At 41.5% G+C, this 16,532-nt stretch overlaps 2 protein-coding genes across 4 annotated transcripts in view; one reads left to right on the top strand and one right to left on the bottom strand.

The window, feature by feature from the left end:
* Positions 1–340: 340 nt before the first annotated feature.
* The window catches only part of comm3, a 40,156-nt gene continuing 23,964 nt past the window's right edge, over positions 341–16,532 (bottom strand). For all 3 annotated transcript variants that reach the window (XM_017071215.4, XM_036814801.3, XM_036814802.3), the window contains one exon: positions 341–1,179. In XM_017071215.4, the coding sequence (XP_016926704.4) occupies positions 464–1,179 (716 nt within the window). In that variant the 3' untranslated portion in view covers positions 341–463. The remainder of the gene's footprint in view (positions 1,180–16,532) is intronic.
* Positions 8,790–13,389, top strand: Phs (Phaser). The gene is made up of 2 exons (XM_036814800.3): positions 8,790–10,852; positions 10,910–13,389. Exons 1-2 carry the CDS (start codon positions 8,951–8,953, stop codon positions 12,248–12,250), a joined length of 3,243 nt encoding a protein of 1,080 aa, XP_036670695.3. The 5' UTR covers positions 8,790–8,950; the 3' UTR covers positions 12,251–13,389.

Raw genomic sequence — 16,532 nt, 5'->3', positions numbered from 1 at the left:
CCATAAGTCATACGATACCAAACAATTGGACTCCTTTTGTTTTGTTGTTTCTTCCTGGAGATTAGAAAGTTTATTGGGCGCAAAGTAAAAATTAAATACAATTTTGTTTTGGACTCAATATTTACGAAATATTCTCCGTCGCCCAAGATTAAATTCACCGAACCCCATCCATTTTTGAGAAAAGCATTCATCTACCACGTTGAAACGTTCTGTAAACTGGCGCTTCAGGATTGGGTAACTGTTTTGATCTGCAATGTTCCCATTCTTTAAATTTCCCTTGTTGAGATAAGACCCAATACATTAAAAACTTAATTTTATTTTAAATAAGAAACAAAGACAATCATAAAATAACAAGTTTTTATTGTGTCTGTGTCTTAAAACTAACAACTCTTGGGATATGAATAACGTAGGGAATACCCTTTAGGAAGGAATAGTCAGGCAGTCGGGATGCTCGATGCGGTTCTCAGTAGAGGGAACCGCGATGATGCAAATGCCTGAGACGTTGATCCAGCAACTGGCGTTCGTTGGACAGGGAAATGGTGGAAGTGGATCGATGCAGGACGGGCAGGATGGTGACGCCTCCGCCATGTCCGCCGTGACCTCCTGACCCGTGAACCGCAGTTGGCCCCTCCGATGGCACCATTCCGGCGGAATTTCCCACCGCCCGGGATCTGAGTAGATGGTTCCTGAGCGGCGACTGCCGGCGCACCGAGTTATTGAATGAGATCTGCAGGGAGAGTCGCTTCTGGGACAGGGAGGCCAGGTGTTCCGGCGACAGTTCGATCACCTGGGGAGGAGCAGCTGCCGCCACTGCCAAGGCAGCCGCCGTGGCGGCACTGTAGCTGGGCAGCGACGAGGTGGGCGAGGAGTTGCCGCAGTTGCAGGTGGTGGAGGCTATCGACACGTTGTCCGCCCCACCGTCGCCACCACCCGAGGCGTTCGTCTCCACCAGGCTGTAGCCCACGGCCTGCTCCTTGCCAGTCTCGTTGCACTCGAATATCTTGATGATGGGCACCACGGCGGGGGTCAGGATGATGCCCGCCTTGCGGAACTCCTCCAGGGCATCGTCGTAGGTGGGCAGTCCGGAGACAATCGTGTAGGAGGGCAGCGACTCCGCCTCGTAGTCCGGCGGGCAGCGACGACAGATCTCAATCGTCGGATCGCTGTGATTGGCACGGTCTGCAAAGGTACATGAGGAAAAACCAGATAATCCGATTAGTAAAGGGCGAAAGAAGTTCAGTCTGCAGGTGTATAATATGTAGTATGTAACGGAGTTTCTTCTATTCTAATCGATATATATTATTCGGGGGCTTAAGAAATATTTGTTAAATATTTTCTTCTTTTAAAATATTATATCTTTAATTTATACGTGTATTTTTTTATAAACTGGATAAATATAATAAATGAGGTTAATATATATACATTTTTTAGCTATTATTTTGAATAGTAGCATGATGTATTTTCGGTTTGCACATTATTTACAGCTCATTATTTAAAATTTAATTTGAACAATCTGTATAAATATTTATAATCCATTTAAAAATTCCAAAAAATCGCTTTCCTTTTATAAAAGTATTTATATTTCTTAAAAAAAACTTATTTTATGAATTAATTTTAATGTGAGTACTGATATTTAGCCCGCCCGTCCCTGTTGCTCACTTATTTAAATTGTATCAATGCGACAGACCAATTCTCCCTTAATAATATATCATATTTTAAGGTAAAATGTATAGTTTCAAATAGAATATCATATAAAATGCTGTTCGACCGATAGTTATTTCCATAGAAATCCTTAGCTCAATAATGTATAATGCATTTTTTATGTGTTTTATTCGGGCTCATTCCTTTGTTTTATTTCCCCAGATTCCTGCTTGCTACTTCCGGCAGTCGAGCGGAGGAAAAAGAACAATCAGAATTATCAAATCAATTCCCCTTTGCTGCCCTTTGGGACTTTCAACGGTGGCACAGTGGCACTTAAACCGACTCCAACCCCCACCAAAAGCTACCTTTAGTTTTTGGGGATGCTGCTGCGGATCTAAATGAAATTTTTATACCGATTGCTTGTTCGTTTAAAAGCTAGTAAAAGCCCCGAAGGCTACCAACTGCAGGCTGCTACCAACTCCAACCCTCAAAAGTAGGCAACAGAAACATTTATTGCAATTGTCCGGCAGAAGGGGGCAAATAAATGTGGCTCCCGGGATGGACGACCTCGGATCTTCCCCCGGAAAAGGTGAGTCAGCAGCACCGTGATGGAGTACATGGAACTGTTGAGGCGGCAAGCGTTTTCCCCGTGACGTGGTACAAGATTTTCAAGATTAGCCGCATGCTGGGTGGCTCTGGCAAATATTGAAAATGGCACACGCTTCGGTTCACACCCTTTTTTGGATACTTTACCGGGATTTAAAGCCTGCGGGTCGACATCTTCCGACATTTCACACCCACATGAAGGGACGTTCATTTTTTATGCAACGCTTTGTGAGCTTACGAAATTAAATTGATGATGCCCGATAGAAGAAAGCGGGCGGAATGAAAGTGAAAACTCATTTTTGGGTGGGGTTTTCCCGGCCATATGGACCGCCCCGGGGAGCTGTCAGCCCCTTGGCTCCATTCCGCCTAAGCCTTTTTGTAATTTTCAATTGACTTTAGTTAATTATGGGCCGGCTTACAACGAGCTTAACGTATGGCTCCAAGGGCGTGACGCTTGTTTTTAGTCGGCTGGATTCACTTTTGATTTTGCGACAGGTCGACAGCACTTGTAAAATCATTATTTAAGTTGCGGTTAATACTACTCAGGGGGATTAATTTGAACTCAATTAAGTTTCGGAACTAAAGGGAAAACACATATTACAAAAAAATGGTATACTAAAGGTTATTATAGCTTCTAGTATTATAGCTTTCTTAAAACATTAGTAAATATTTTCGTAAAGTTTATTTAAACCTAATCCAATAGTTAAACATTTTGCACTATTAATCTAGAGCAATATTTAAGACCTTTTCTAATGTTTATTCATAACATTAATGTTAACCGTATTTAAATGTAGGATTAATGGTTGTAGTTGTAAGAAAAGTTGTTTAGGCAAATAAATATTGTAAAAGTATGTAAAAAAAGTTCTTTCGATTCGAAAATTTCGAATCATATCATATACAAAATATAAAGAATTATGATCAGTACAAATAAGTGGACGCTACGACATCAAGCCATGCCTGTTTTTAATACATTCCAAAAGTTATAAATTTGGTTTACGTTATTAACTTTATTTTAAGTGAAAATTAAGTGTCAGCCATTTGGAAAGCAAACTTTATAACAAGTGACTTTTACTTTTGCTTGAAGAAGGACCTCCCTTAGTTCGAGTGGCCAACCCACACTCCCTCGTAAACTGGCCATCCCCAACCGAAAAGGACCATTTTTGGCATCCCAACAACTACTCGGCTTGATGAACTGTCTGGGTCTGGGCCCATAATCCTGAGCCCCGGGACATACGCATTCAATTCCCCAAACGCAGCTTAGCACGACAATAAAATGAAGTGCAGCGCATAAAAAAGCGAAAGCCGCTCGCCAGATGAAACGAAAATAAACAAAGCCCAAAGTGTAAGTGCGTTGTGCATAAAATATTCGCCACAAGTTATAAGCCAGCAGCGAAATGGACGCCGAAATTTCCAACTAGTCAATATGCCAAAGGTCGTGAAAGCTCCAAAGCGTCCACAACAAGAACTTGCATGGGGATTGGAACTACAACTACACTGGGATAAAAGTAGGGCATTCACTTAATCAATTGGATATTAACAACATTTTTATAACGATTTAAAAGGTCCTGAAATATTGTATATGTTTAATACTAATACAATTTTATGAACCTCACAATTTATTGTATAGTTTTTAGTTTAGATACGAAAAGAGATCAAACAAGGAAGAACGCTATAGTCGAGTACCTCGACTATCAGATACCCGTTACTCAAAGGGAAATGGAGATATGCAAGCAGCAAAGCGAGATTAAAATGCGCCACCTACCGGCGGTAGACAGATTTAAGCGTTATGGGCGTTAAATTTTTGGATCATTATTATTTTTGGATCAATCGATAGGTATTGACGACACCAATACATTTCAGTTAAAATTTTTTATCTAGCATGCAAATTGTGGGCGTCACAGGTTTTCGCGGTTTGTGGGCGTTTAAGTGGGCGTGGCAAACTTTTTTTTAGGTCAATCGATAGGTATTGATGAGAACAATACATTTCAGTTACAATTTTCTATCTAGCATCAAAACTGTAGGAGTTACAGTTTTGGGCGGTTTGTGGGCGTTAGAGTGGGCGTGGCAGTCTACTGAAACAAACTTGAGCTGCGTAAGAAGATCAGGAATCTGTACGCCAAATCTCAATAGCCTAGCTCTCATAGTTTCCGAGATCTCAGCGTTCATCCGGACGGACAGACAGACGGACAGACGGACAGACGGACATGGCTAGATCGACTCGGCTAGTGATCCTGATCAAGAATATATATACTTTATGGGGTCGGAAACGCTTCCTTCTGCCTGTTACATACTTTCCGACGAATCTAGTATACCCTTTTACTCTACGAGTAACGGGTATAAATATAACTATACTTATCAAAAACATTTTCTTTATAGTATACTCCCCTATATTATTTTTTCCTTGTGTAAGTACCGAGCATCTTTACCTAAGGCAAGCCAGAGATATTTGGGCGTTCTCACAATGGCAAAAAAAGTTAAACACACTTTATGTTGGGGCTTCGTTTTCGAGTTTTTGGGGTCTCCTTTGGAGGCGGATGAGACTGGGATGCGGATGTGGGTGAGTGGGCGCTGTGCGTTTTGTGGATTTGTGCGCCAAACCACCAAAGCAGAAAAAGAAAACAAACGACACACAGCTCAAGCAACCAAAAGTGACGTGCCCAGGAAGAGGACGATGGAAGTGGCTATGGCGATGGCGATGGCGATGGCGACATGCCTGCCAGCAGACCGAAAAAATGGGAGGAATGGGAAGGGGAAATGCTATTCTTGGGTGTCAAGCACTGGCAGAAAAACTAGCCAACACTATAAAAATACTAAACAGATTTTTGGGAATAAAAAGAAATTTTTTTTAATTCAAAAATCACCATTTTCTTACTAACGTACTGTGTTATTATAGTAAGGTAGTCTTATGATTAATATGAAATATTAATATCAGACTAAAACAATAGAAAAACAAAATATTCTAAAAATTTAGGAAAGTTGTTTATCATGTAAGGTTCTTTTAAAAAATTAGAAATCTTAAAATATTTATACATTTAAATTATAAACGCAATTTTAAATTTCAATTGATTAACTCATTGTGTATGTATTAAATGAAAGCCAAACCAATTGTTATATAAAATTAACATTTTATAAAGTGCAAATATTAAAAGTTTTTAAAAATGACTTTGACTCTCTTTTAGTATTAATTTTCTAGTGTGAAGTAAAAAAAAATATTACTATTAACACATAAGTATTTGGTATTATTTAAATACCCATATCAAAAATACAACATTTTTTGAGAGTAACTTAGTTTGAAAAGTGATACCTAAGGATTTTTGCCAGTGCATGACGGATGGCAGACAGGAGCCAGCTCGAAGGCTTGCCAGGCACGTAAGCAGTTTATGCCCCCCCCCCACCAAAGAGAGCCAAAAATAAAAGTTCAGCCCACATTTTTGGAGGCTGCCTTCGTCGTCCTTCCTCGTCCTGCCACTCCATGTCCTTGGGGTTGGTAAACACGGCACCAAATTGCCGTTTAAATTTCTCCCCAATGTCTACGCCTGGGGCCAAAGCGGCCTTGAAACATTATTATGACTGTGACGCCCCGTTTTCCCCACCTGTTAGGCCTGCCCCAAGATCCAGAGACCCCAAGTTCCTCGTGCCTCAGGGGCTCCAAACCCCCAGAAACTTTATATTTGAAGTTGTGGCTGCCGGCGAAAAACAGACAAAGATCCAGGGGAACCGTTGAGACAGGCGCTAAACGCTACCTATGCCTCCCACAGGACTCGTGGATCCTGGGCGTCTGATCCATGTCAAGGGGCAGGGTCTGGGTCTGCCAGGGGTTACTCGGCTAACTTATGGCCCTGTCTGCTGCAGCCTCTGTTCTTTGTTTAACTAATTAAACTCTTGTAGCAGCGAGCATGCAAATACCATTTTGGCCTTCATCGCAAAAACACGTGTCGGCCTGGCATGTAAAAGAGGGAAAACAATGGAAAAGAATGTTTTAGGCCCTAAACTAAACGCATGTCAGAATTGCATTGTTTTCTTTGAGCCGGAGACAAGAAAAATGATGTTGCCCAGGGCCAGGATCTGGACAAGATGGCATTAGTTCGAGCTCAAAGGCTTTCGAATGGCCTACCATTTGGGAATAACTTTTGTTAACTAATGTTTTACCATCCCTTTTATTTATAAATGAGTGTTTAAAAGGTTCCACAACTACCTTGTTTTACCAAAAAAATTGTTATATTCTGGAAGTCAACTTTTCTGCAACTCCCCACTTGTTCCCGACCCATAGTTAATATTGTTGGGATCAGATAGGCTCGACGGTAAATTTGTCGCTTTATGTTCGTGCGTTTTGTGCGTTTCCCGGACAAATGTCCCATCGTCAGGAACTGTAGCGCATTAAAACTAACTGCTAAATTATTAGCAAGACAACCCATCCATCTCGGGGAAGGTCCTCGGAGGGTCCTTGCACACGAAAACAGAAATGAAGAAAAATTGCGGCTTGTCAGTGGAAGGCAGAACAACAATAAAAAGGACAAAACCGACAACATGAAGACGTCTTCAGCATTTTCCGGCGGAGTAAACGAAACACGCGCCAGGAGCATCCAACATCCAACATCCAACATTCCGCATCCAGGACGAAAAAGTAATAAGTGTGTCTATTTGTTTGCGAATATTTCATTTCCCGTACCGTTTACATCCTATCTCTTTTTGTCCGCCCACAGCAGCCTCGGTTGAAAAAAGGGAAAAGCCGGGGGACTGTCGCGAAAGTCGCATTTCCCAAAACTAAATTATATAACCGTATATCAAATTTAGCCTCTGTTTATGTTTTGGCCAACAAATTCAATTTGAACTGGCAAAACATTACTTAAGACCGGGCTTAGAGATAAAACCTTGAGATATGTATCTTTTGATGAAAAATCGTAATAGTTTGCATATCTAAAAGTGGTTGTTTTTAGAAAATGGTGCTAAATATGCTGGTTATAATTTCATAAATTAAAAAGAGTTTCTTATCTAACCATTGAAAAATAAAATATTTTTTTATATATTTTCAAAAAGTTCAAAAATCTTTAGATCTTTAAAAAAGTACATTTTTAAATACATCTTGTTTAATTTAAAAGTGTTTTGAAAACGAATAAGAAAATTCATAAAAAAAATAAATATTAATATTTTCCATTATTTAAATTTGTTTTCCATCTTTACTCTTCTATGGTTTCCTTTTTTATACAGATATTAATTTTCATCTGCTTTCTGTTAGTTTGAAATTTAATACTGAACATTTCAGCGGAAAATGTGAGTTCTTTTATTTAATTTGAGTAACTGCTGCTCGACCATTTGATTTATGCACATTGAACTTGCTGAAAGTTCAACTAATACATAAAATGCAAACGGCGTGCGTAGGCAGAGGGAAAAAAGTTAGTGTAATTTATAAAATGCAAGCCACACATGGTGCCTTTGGCCTCTGCCTGTGCGAAGAGCTGAATGTTATTAAAAACAATATAAACAACTTCCCGGTGGGTTGTTCTGGGTCGGTTGTTTATGGACACCAGTGTGGGGGCCATGGAAAACAAGCCTTAAACCACAAAGTACCACTTTTCCTGCCTATTGGGCGGTTGTGCGGCAGTTGCGGCAATTTTCAAATTGACTTTTGCACATGTTGCCGCCGTAGCGAAAATGCGGGCAAACAATGTAGCCAAAGTATGCTCCACTAACAACAAAAAAAAGCATGCCACAATAGGCTTCAACTGTCTGGGTTTGTGCGAATCAGTGCTGCCAAGATTCTAAAAGAAAAGCTGGAGAATCTTCAAAGGGGATTATGGTAAGAGATTAAAAGGAGCTTAAAATCAAGAAAGTTTCTTTCTTAAGACTTTGCACATCATTTTATGAAGTGCATTTTTACAAAGTTTATTTTTTTTTAAAAGGATTAGAGCAGGGAACTCTCTTCCAACAAAGTTTAAAGCGTAGGTACACAAAAATAATTAATTAAGTTTTTTGTTTTCTATCAAATCCCCACTTTTTATATTGATGAAGTATATACAACAATTGGGCTTAACTCAAGTTTTAATAATAACTAGTTTTTTGGACTTGTAAGCATTATTTTATTATATAAGAATTGTTATAAATTATAACTAATATCAAAAACATTGAAAAACTCTAAATTTCCTGCACTCCCATGAACGTTAGCTGTTATGTCAGTCGCAAAATAGTAAAAAAGAGGGCGAAAAGTACAAAAAAAAACAAGTGCAAAGGCAAAACGTGCCAATTGAGCGCGTGATCGGAATACACAAATAAGTATTAGTTGGCGGCTTCTGCGCCAAAAGTCAAATATCTATCAAAACGGCATTAGTGGCAGCAGCTGCGATTTTTTCGAACATTTCACATTTAACGACTTTTTTTATTTGAATTTTAGCGCCCAGCGGCACCCTCGACCTGCAGCACTACCCCTACGAGAGACGCTTTCCAGCACTGCCCCGCTCAAACAGTGTTGCAAACGATCACGCTCACACACACACAGCCACAGTCGGTTTTTGCACGCTCGCATCGTACACAAGCACAAACAAGGGTAAGAACGCGAAAGAGAGCGCGGAGAGCGAAAGAGAGGCAGAAAAATAAAAATTTCCAGCGGCGTCGGTGGATTTGGTTGTGTTCTCAACGCTGCGCCGCAGTTTCGAGTTTTTGCCTGTTTTATTCCACTCCGATTTGTTAAAAGAAAAGCAAGCGTTCCATGTCAGACATGCTGAAAATGGCAAATGTTGCAAATCCCAATCCGCTGCAAACAATGAAGAAAACAAACGGCGACGACGGCGAGTCCGATGAGTCTGAAATGGAAGAGGAGGAGGGAGAGGAAGACGAGGAGGAGGAGGAGGACGAGGACGATCTGCCGGACGATGTGGTGCTCCAAATCGACAGCGAGGACGAGGCGGAGCTGGAAGCGCAGCGCATCCGCCTAGTGGAAGAGGAAGCAGCAAAGACAACAAAAAAGGCAGAGAAAGAGCAAGGGCAGCAGCAACAAGAACCACAGCAAGCGCAGGTCAGTAACGGTAAAGCAGAGCAGCTGGGGGAAACTGGAAAATCCAAAAACAAAAACAAACGTGGAAGGCCCAAGCGCCGGGCTTCCACTAGTTCGCAGGCTTCCAGTGCGTCCATCGCTTCCCTGGTTTCCAGTGGTTCTCTGGTGGCCGCCGAAGTTCTGGCGGATGAAAAGTCACGCCGCTTCATCTACAGCTGTTCGAGCTGCACTCACCACTACGCCGACAGCCTGATCCTCTCCAGACACTTCCAACAGCAGCATGCCGAGAAGCCGAAGAGGAAGCGTGGTAAGGCCAAGGCTTCCTTTGAAGAAACACTAGTTACTCCTTCCCTGAACCTTGACCTGCTGGCAATGGGCCACCTCAAGCCCTGTGCCCAGTTGCTCGTCCAGGGGAATTCCCTGCTGCAGCTGTGCATCGCCTGCAACTCGCAGTTTGTGGATGAAGTACGCTTTCAGGAGCATCTCAGCCAGCAGCATGGTTATTTCAAGCTGCTGGTGCCCAAGGAGGAACCCAGCGATCTCCCCCCGCAGGCCATGGTCACCATTCCGGGGGCTCTGGTCAAAGGCAATTCCCAGCTCCAGCTGCCTATACCAGCACCGGAAACTCCCCCACCCGAGCAGGATGCCAAGGAAACCCCGCCAAGAACGGTGTCCAACGACAAGGAAGATCTGGAGATGATCAACGCCATGGTGGCGGAAATTGCAGCTGAGCGGGTGAAGAAAACCAGCAGTCCCAAGGTCAGTAAGATGATCATCAAGCTGCCCACGACCAACAAAAGGGGCAGAAAGCGAACAAAGCCAGAGAAAATCAGGGACGGAAAGCTCAAGTCGGAGAAGAGCAGGGAGAGGAAGCAGGAGAAGCCGGAGAAGAAGAAAAAAAAGGAGGAAAAGCTGTTGGATTCAGAGCCGTTGCAGCCAAGCAAATCAAATGACGAGGCGAAACAGCTGGAGGAGAGAACTGAAAATGGGCTGCAGCAGCCGGTGACGATTGGTATTGAGGAGTCACAGCCGGATAAAGTTGAAAATGACCAACCGAAACCGGAGGAATCAGAGAGAGAATGTCTTCAGTTGCCTGAGGAAGCTGTAGCAGATACACAGTACTCAGAGAAACCTGTGGAGCAGCCCCTAGAGAAGTCTGTAAGCGATGGGCAGTCGCCGGAGAAAGATTCAATGGATCAGCAGTCGGTGGCAAAAGATTCAGGAGGAGATCCGCCACTGGAGAAGTCTGGAAGGGATCAGCACTCGCTTGAGAAAGATTTGAAGGAAAAGCAGTCGCTAGAGAAGTCTGGCAAGGAAAAGCAATTGGTGGGTGAAGCTGTCAAGGAGAATCAGCCGCTGGAGAAAGACTCACAAGAGCCAGAGCGAGAGGAAAAAGATGACACGGAGAAACACAAGCTTGTCATTCCTAATGAAGTTGTTCAACGGGCTACGGATGAAAATGAACTCCAAAAAGATGACAAAGAGCATCAGCAGCAGTTGGAAACTCCAGTACAAGGTCAGCCCCAACCGAAGGAAGCCACCAAATCGAAAAAGGCAGAGAAAGAGCAACAGCAAAAGTCGGACAAATCGGAGAAGGATAAGCAGCATCAAGCTGAAGTAAGATTTAACTCTAATTGACCTAACGAACTCCCAATTAACACTCTTTTATTACAGGAACCTGTCATCCCAACAAAGCGCAAGCGCGGCCGCAAAGAGCGCAAGTCCCCCACTCCCGTACCCATTCCGCTAGAAGAAAAAGAAATAAAGGAGGAGCCCGAGCCCCCCGAGCGGCGCATGCGTAAGAGCCGCCACCAAGTGGACTATGTGGTGGAAGTCAAAGATGAAGAGGAAGAGGAGGAAGATGAGGAGGAGGTGGACGATGACTCCTCGGCCACTGTTTCGCCCCACAACAGCTCAACGGACGAGAGCTTCACTTCAATCAAACGTGAGTCATCCGAGGAGTCGCAGCGCAATGGAAGCGGTGCAATACACACCTGTAATTTCTGTGGCAAAACCTTCAAGCGTTTCTCGAGAATGCAGGACCACCTGCGTCTGCATACCGGAGAAAAACCATACGTATGTGGACAGTGTGGCCGAGCTTTCCGGCTGAAGATGCGTTTGGTGGAACACCAACTGCGTCATCGCGCCGAGAAGGCTTACAAATGCGAGATCTGTTCAATGCCACTGGCCACCAAGCAGGATTTGTCGCTGCACATGCGTCACCACAAGAACGATCGCCGCTACAAGTGCGACAAGTGCAACAAGGGATTCGTACGTAGCTCAGATTTGTCCATTCACGTACGGATTCACACGGGCGAAAAGCCCTACAGCTGTGATCTGTGCGGAAAGGCGTTCCGTGCTCGTCAAAATCTGGTGGTCCATCGACGCACTCATCTCGGCGATAAACCCATTCAGTGTGAGTTGTGCGACAAGCGATTCGCCCGTAAGATCGACATGAGGGTGCACATGCGCAGGCACACAGGTGAAAAGCCCTACAACTGCGATGCCTGTCAGCGGGGATACTCCTCCCGAGTGAATCTGTTGCGGCACCAGGAGCGTGAGCATGGCAAAGAGGAGAAGGCCTCTGGAGCTGCAAAGGCGGGTAAAAAGAGTCCGGTGCCGACAAAGCAGCAAGAAAAAGAACCCAAAGCCAAAGCAGCACCACGACGTCCGCGACGTGAGAAGCTGCAACAGAAGATTGCAGCACAGGAGAAACTACTGCACGACCTGAAACGCAGCTTGAGTTCTCTGCCAGAAATTCCAGAGGAGTCATCACAGGCCAAACTCGATGTAGCTGGCCAGGAGCTACCAGCGGATGCGGGAGCTGGGCGTGCCCAAGTGCAAGTCACGTTGTCCATGCAAATGGAACCGGCTCGCAATCCCGACGACGATGAGGAAACCACGCCGGAGAAGGAGAACGCCTTGTCCAGTTCGACGACTGCCGATGGCAAGACAAAGGCAAACCGCAAGATAACCAGCTACTTCACTGTGGTGGGTCAGCAGGCGGAAATCTAAAGACTTAAGTTCAGGGTCAACAACACTTCTTACTCATTACTTTTAAGATGCCACTCGTACTTGGAAATGATGGAGACATTTCCCTAGCGTAGCGTACACCTCGCAATTTTACACTTTTGGATTTATAATGCAATCCTGCAGCAGGGATCAAGTATTTTCTATATATTCTATTTATATATTTACCAATCAATTTTGAGGTTATACGGAGACGGATACCCCAGGAAATATTTTATGTTGTGAAGGACGTATAACCAACAAAAACAAGAAAAGACTACTTTTTAAAAGAAATATTGATATTTGATGTGAAAAAAATCAAGCAAGAGACTGCAAAGAGTTTAATACCATAAATATATATATTTTTCTATAGACAGAGCAACTTTTGTGAACAAAATAAGTTAAACTATGTAAAAAATACCAATAACTAGTGAGTAAGTTAGTAAGGGAAATGTTTGCAACCTTTAAGCCACTGAAATATCTTGAAATTCACATGCTGCATCTCGAATTTCCTTTAAACCGAATTGAAGTCCAAATCAACGTTTTTTATGAATAATTTGTAAACAAACGCTCGGCCAATTCAATCTTATCGAGCTTCATTATCAGCAAAATATGATATTTATAAACAAATGCGCACAACGATTCGAATTTGATTTGCAAACATTTCCTCCCCATTCCCCGCATTTATAAACCGAACAAACTGAAGAATATTTCACAATTTCATTTAATTTCACAGCACACATGAAATCAATTGCAAGTCATTTAGTATGCAGTTTATACGAAATCTCCAACATATACTCCAAATTCCAAAACAAATATAATTTAATGAATACGATTTAACTTTATAATGTACAAGCATTTGAGTTGCTCTAGGGAAAAGTTTTTTATATTTTCCCTTTGAAAGCATTATGCACTATCTCAGCACTCTGCTTACTATATTTATTTTATGTACTTTACGCATTTACTTTAACATATTTACTTAATTATTCGAATCGTAAGCGTAGTGAAAAGACACTGCAAAAAGTCAGCAATGTTTTTTTCCTTTATACACTGAACGCATTTTTTGTAAATTGAATTTGTGGCAGCTTCTCTCATTCTGTAGCATCTAAGAGAGTCCAATGAATATACGTTACTTTATAATTTCACATTTGTCGTTGTTAATTTGATGCCAATTGCAAATTGTTGCGCCTGGGACGATACTTCAACCCCCGAAATTGCAATTATTCCAAATGGGGGTGTGCGAGTTTTATGTTTATGGCATAGGACAACTAGAAGCAGCTGCTGCTGCTGCAGCCTTTGTCAATATTTCAGCACTAACTATTGCTTGAGAGGATTGGTTTTGGGTTTCGGATTGGGATTGGGGTGGACCAAGGACCACGGAGAGTCCGAGCGACCGGAGAGTAAATGTCGAGCGGCAGTTTGTCATTTGTAATGGGGTTGCACACGGTTCATTTCGGACAGTCAAGGGGTTGATGTGTAAGAGAGATAAATAAAGCGGGACAAATGGGACTGTAAGAGAGTCGGCGGGAGTGATTTATTCCTCGATCCAGGTGAAAAAGAGATCGTTGAACTCTAGTCCTTATTTGTCATAAAATGTATTACTACTTTATTACCAAATTTTGGTATTAATAATAATTATATTTTTTAGTTTGGCAAATGTTATTGTTAAATTTTGATGTGATATTTTTAAACTTTCAGGCATAAGCATAATATTTTCAAAAGATACAAGCAAACCAATTTTGGTATTTAATAATAATTATATTTTTTTATTTGTCAAATATTATTGCTAAATTTTGATGTGATATTTTTAAACTTTCAGGCATAAGCATAATATTTTCAAAAGATACAAGCAAACCAATTTAGGGGAAAATTTACCAATACGGATAAACAACAATTAATAATATAATATATATATATTTAATAGTAAGACTACCATAATTGGTAAGTTGTGTGTACCTCGTCGTTGGGAAAGTAACTATTTTGTTGGTCGAATTGCCAGTTCGTCGGCTTTGGACCACTAACCTAACCTAAATTTGTTGTTGTGTGTAGATAATTTTCCGTTTATACCCAGTACATTTAAACTTTAAAAATATTCTAACCAAAATTTGTAGTGCCCGCATTCACTAAAACCATTTTAGACTAAATAAATACAATAGAGCTGCAGAGAAGTGAGAATAATCTACATAAAAGTATGAAACTGATTCGTTTTTGTGCTCCCTTTGTGAGTGGAGTGACATTTTCATTCCGCCCGGCATTCATGTCTAAACAAAAACCAATTTCTTTTCGCATGTTTCGGCCATATGCTTATCATCTGGTCGCAGCAATGACAATTTATTTAGTTCTGGCTTTCAAACAAAAGCGCAACCAAAGAAAAATGTAAAATCAGCGAACAACAGAGGCCAAATATGAGCAGAAAAAAGAATTTAGCTTGCTGCATGCTCGCCTTCAATGCAATATTACGCATACGAAGCGTGGTACCGCGTGCTTTGTTTGTGAGATTGTGCCAAAATACAAAAAAAAAGTGGAAAACAACCAGATAGTCAACGTGACACGGCGCACACACTTGTGCACGGAAGTTGTGCATGTTGGTGTGTGAGAAAATATGCAAATTAAGTGTGGCGACTTTTGTTCTCGCCGTTTTTTGGCGTAGAAAGCGTAAAAAGCGAGCGAAAACTGTACGTATACACATTATTTTGGCTGGCGATTGTGGAAAGCAAAGCGCCGAAAAAAACGAGTATACGCCCCGTTGTACAGTCGGTGAGTCGGTGTGTTGTGCGTGTGTGTTCGTGTTTGTGCGCCGATCAAGCCAGCTCTCCCGCCCCTCCGCTCCCCTCCTCCACCTCCATCTCTTTTGTTTTGTTTTGTTTTTGACCCGACTCGTCAGCATTTTTACACTTTTATGTTGCTGGCTTTTAATTGAATTTCGCTCCAGTCTCAGACTTTGACTTCTGTTGTTTCTGCTGTTTCTTTGGGCTGTGGTGTGGTTAATTTTAAAACTACCCATAAAAGCCACACGCTGCGCCGACGGCGACGTCGCCAGAGGCGGAGGCAGCGACAGCGGCTTTTGCCACTAATACAATTACGTCCTGCCATCGAATTTATTCTGGATGTGCACTGTTAAAAAATTAATGTGAGTTCTGCGGAAAGTGTATTTAACTAAAATACTAGCTGTAGCAGCACTGTAAAAAACTGCAATTATTACAAAAAATAGTAACATGGAAATTGTTATTCTAATGAAAAGGAGCTTTGATGTATATTTTGTAATAAATATATAGATATATAGACAAATTGAAAGACAGGATAAATATTAAAATTAATACTTAAAGTTAGGTTTAGTTAGGAATCAATAAAAAACTAATTTATGATTTTTTTTAATGATCTTTAAACCCAAGTGAGATTTTTTCTGTGTATGGACTCTCTTTCATTTCACTCTCTCTCCCCCCGTTTTTGTTTTGTTTGTTAAGTCTCTCTGCTGTCGCTGCGTTTCTTCTGCTCTTCTGCATTCTTTTTGCGGTCGTTAACTTGCAACTGAACGTGTTTTTATTGTTGTTGATATTAGCCGCTCCGCTCTCTCGTTTCTGTTGTTTGTTTCCGCTCGATGTTCTAAGTTCTGCGCTCTTGAAATGCGGCTGTGTTTGTGTTGTTGTTCGGCTTTGTTGATTTGTTTGCGCAGCTCTTATTGCTTTGTGTGTGAGCCGCTTCGCCATCGCAACCTGCGCTGGTGTGCGTACGGCAAATGGGAGAGCATTGACAAGTTTACCAACACTCAAGTGAACGCGCGGCATTTGAAGATTTTAAATTGCCAACGGTGCGTATGCATGATAAATGGTCACAGTTGTATAAAGTAAGCTGTAGCTAATAACTTAACGTTATATTCATATTGTTAACTGTTTGGACAATTTTAACATAATTCATAGCTTAATAGTTATCATAGCATGTTGAATAAGTACCTAATGATTATTGAAAATTAAGCCAGTAGATTTACAAACAATTTGAATCGAAAATACAGTCATCGAAATAAATTAAAGGGTACCAGATTAATTTGAAAGTTCTCAGGGCTTTAAATTTGTTTATATTCAATTTAATCGGAAATGCAATTGATAAAGGATTTTATAATTTAGAGTCCCGCATTAATATCTGAATGAATTAATGCCGTTTTTATCAATAGCACTGAATTAATGTGATTAAAGCGCAGAGAACCGCAAAATCAAATTAACTGTAAATTATATGTTCTATGCGCCATATAATTGACTGGTTAAATATTTTACGACACCAGGAATGCGACTTT

This window comes from Drosophila suzukii, chromosome 3 (genome assembly GCF_043229965.1).
Source record: "Drosophila suzukii chromosome 3, CBGP_Dsuzu_IsoJpt1.0, whole genome shotgun sequence".
Taxonomy (NCBI): Eukaryota; Metazoa; Arthropoda; class Insecta; order Diptera; family Drosophilidae; genus Drosophila; species Drosophila suzukii.
This window is presented reverse-complemented; position numbering and strand designations above follow the sequence as displayed.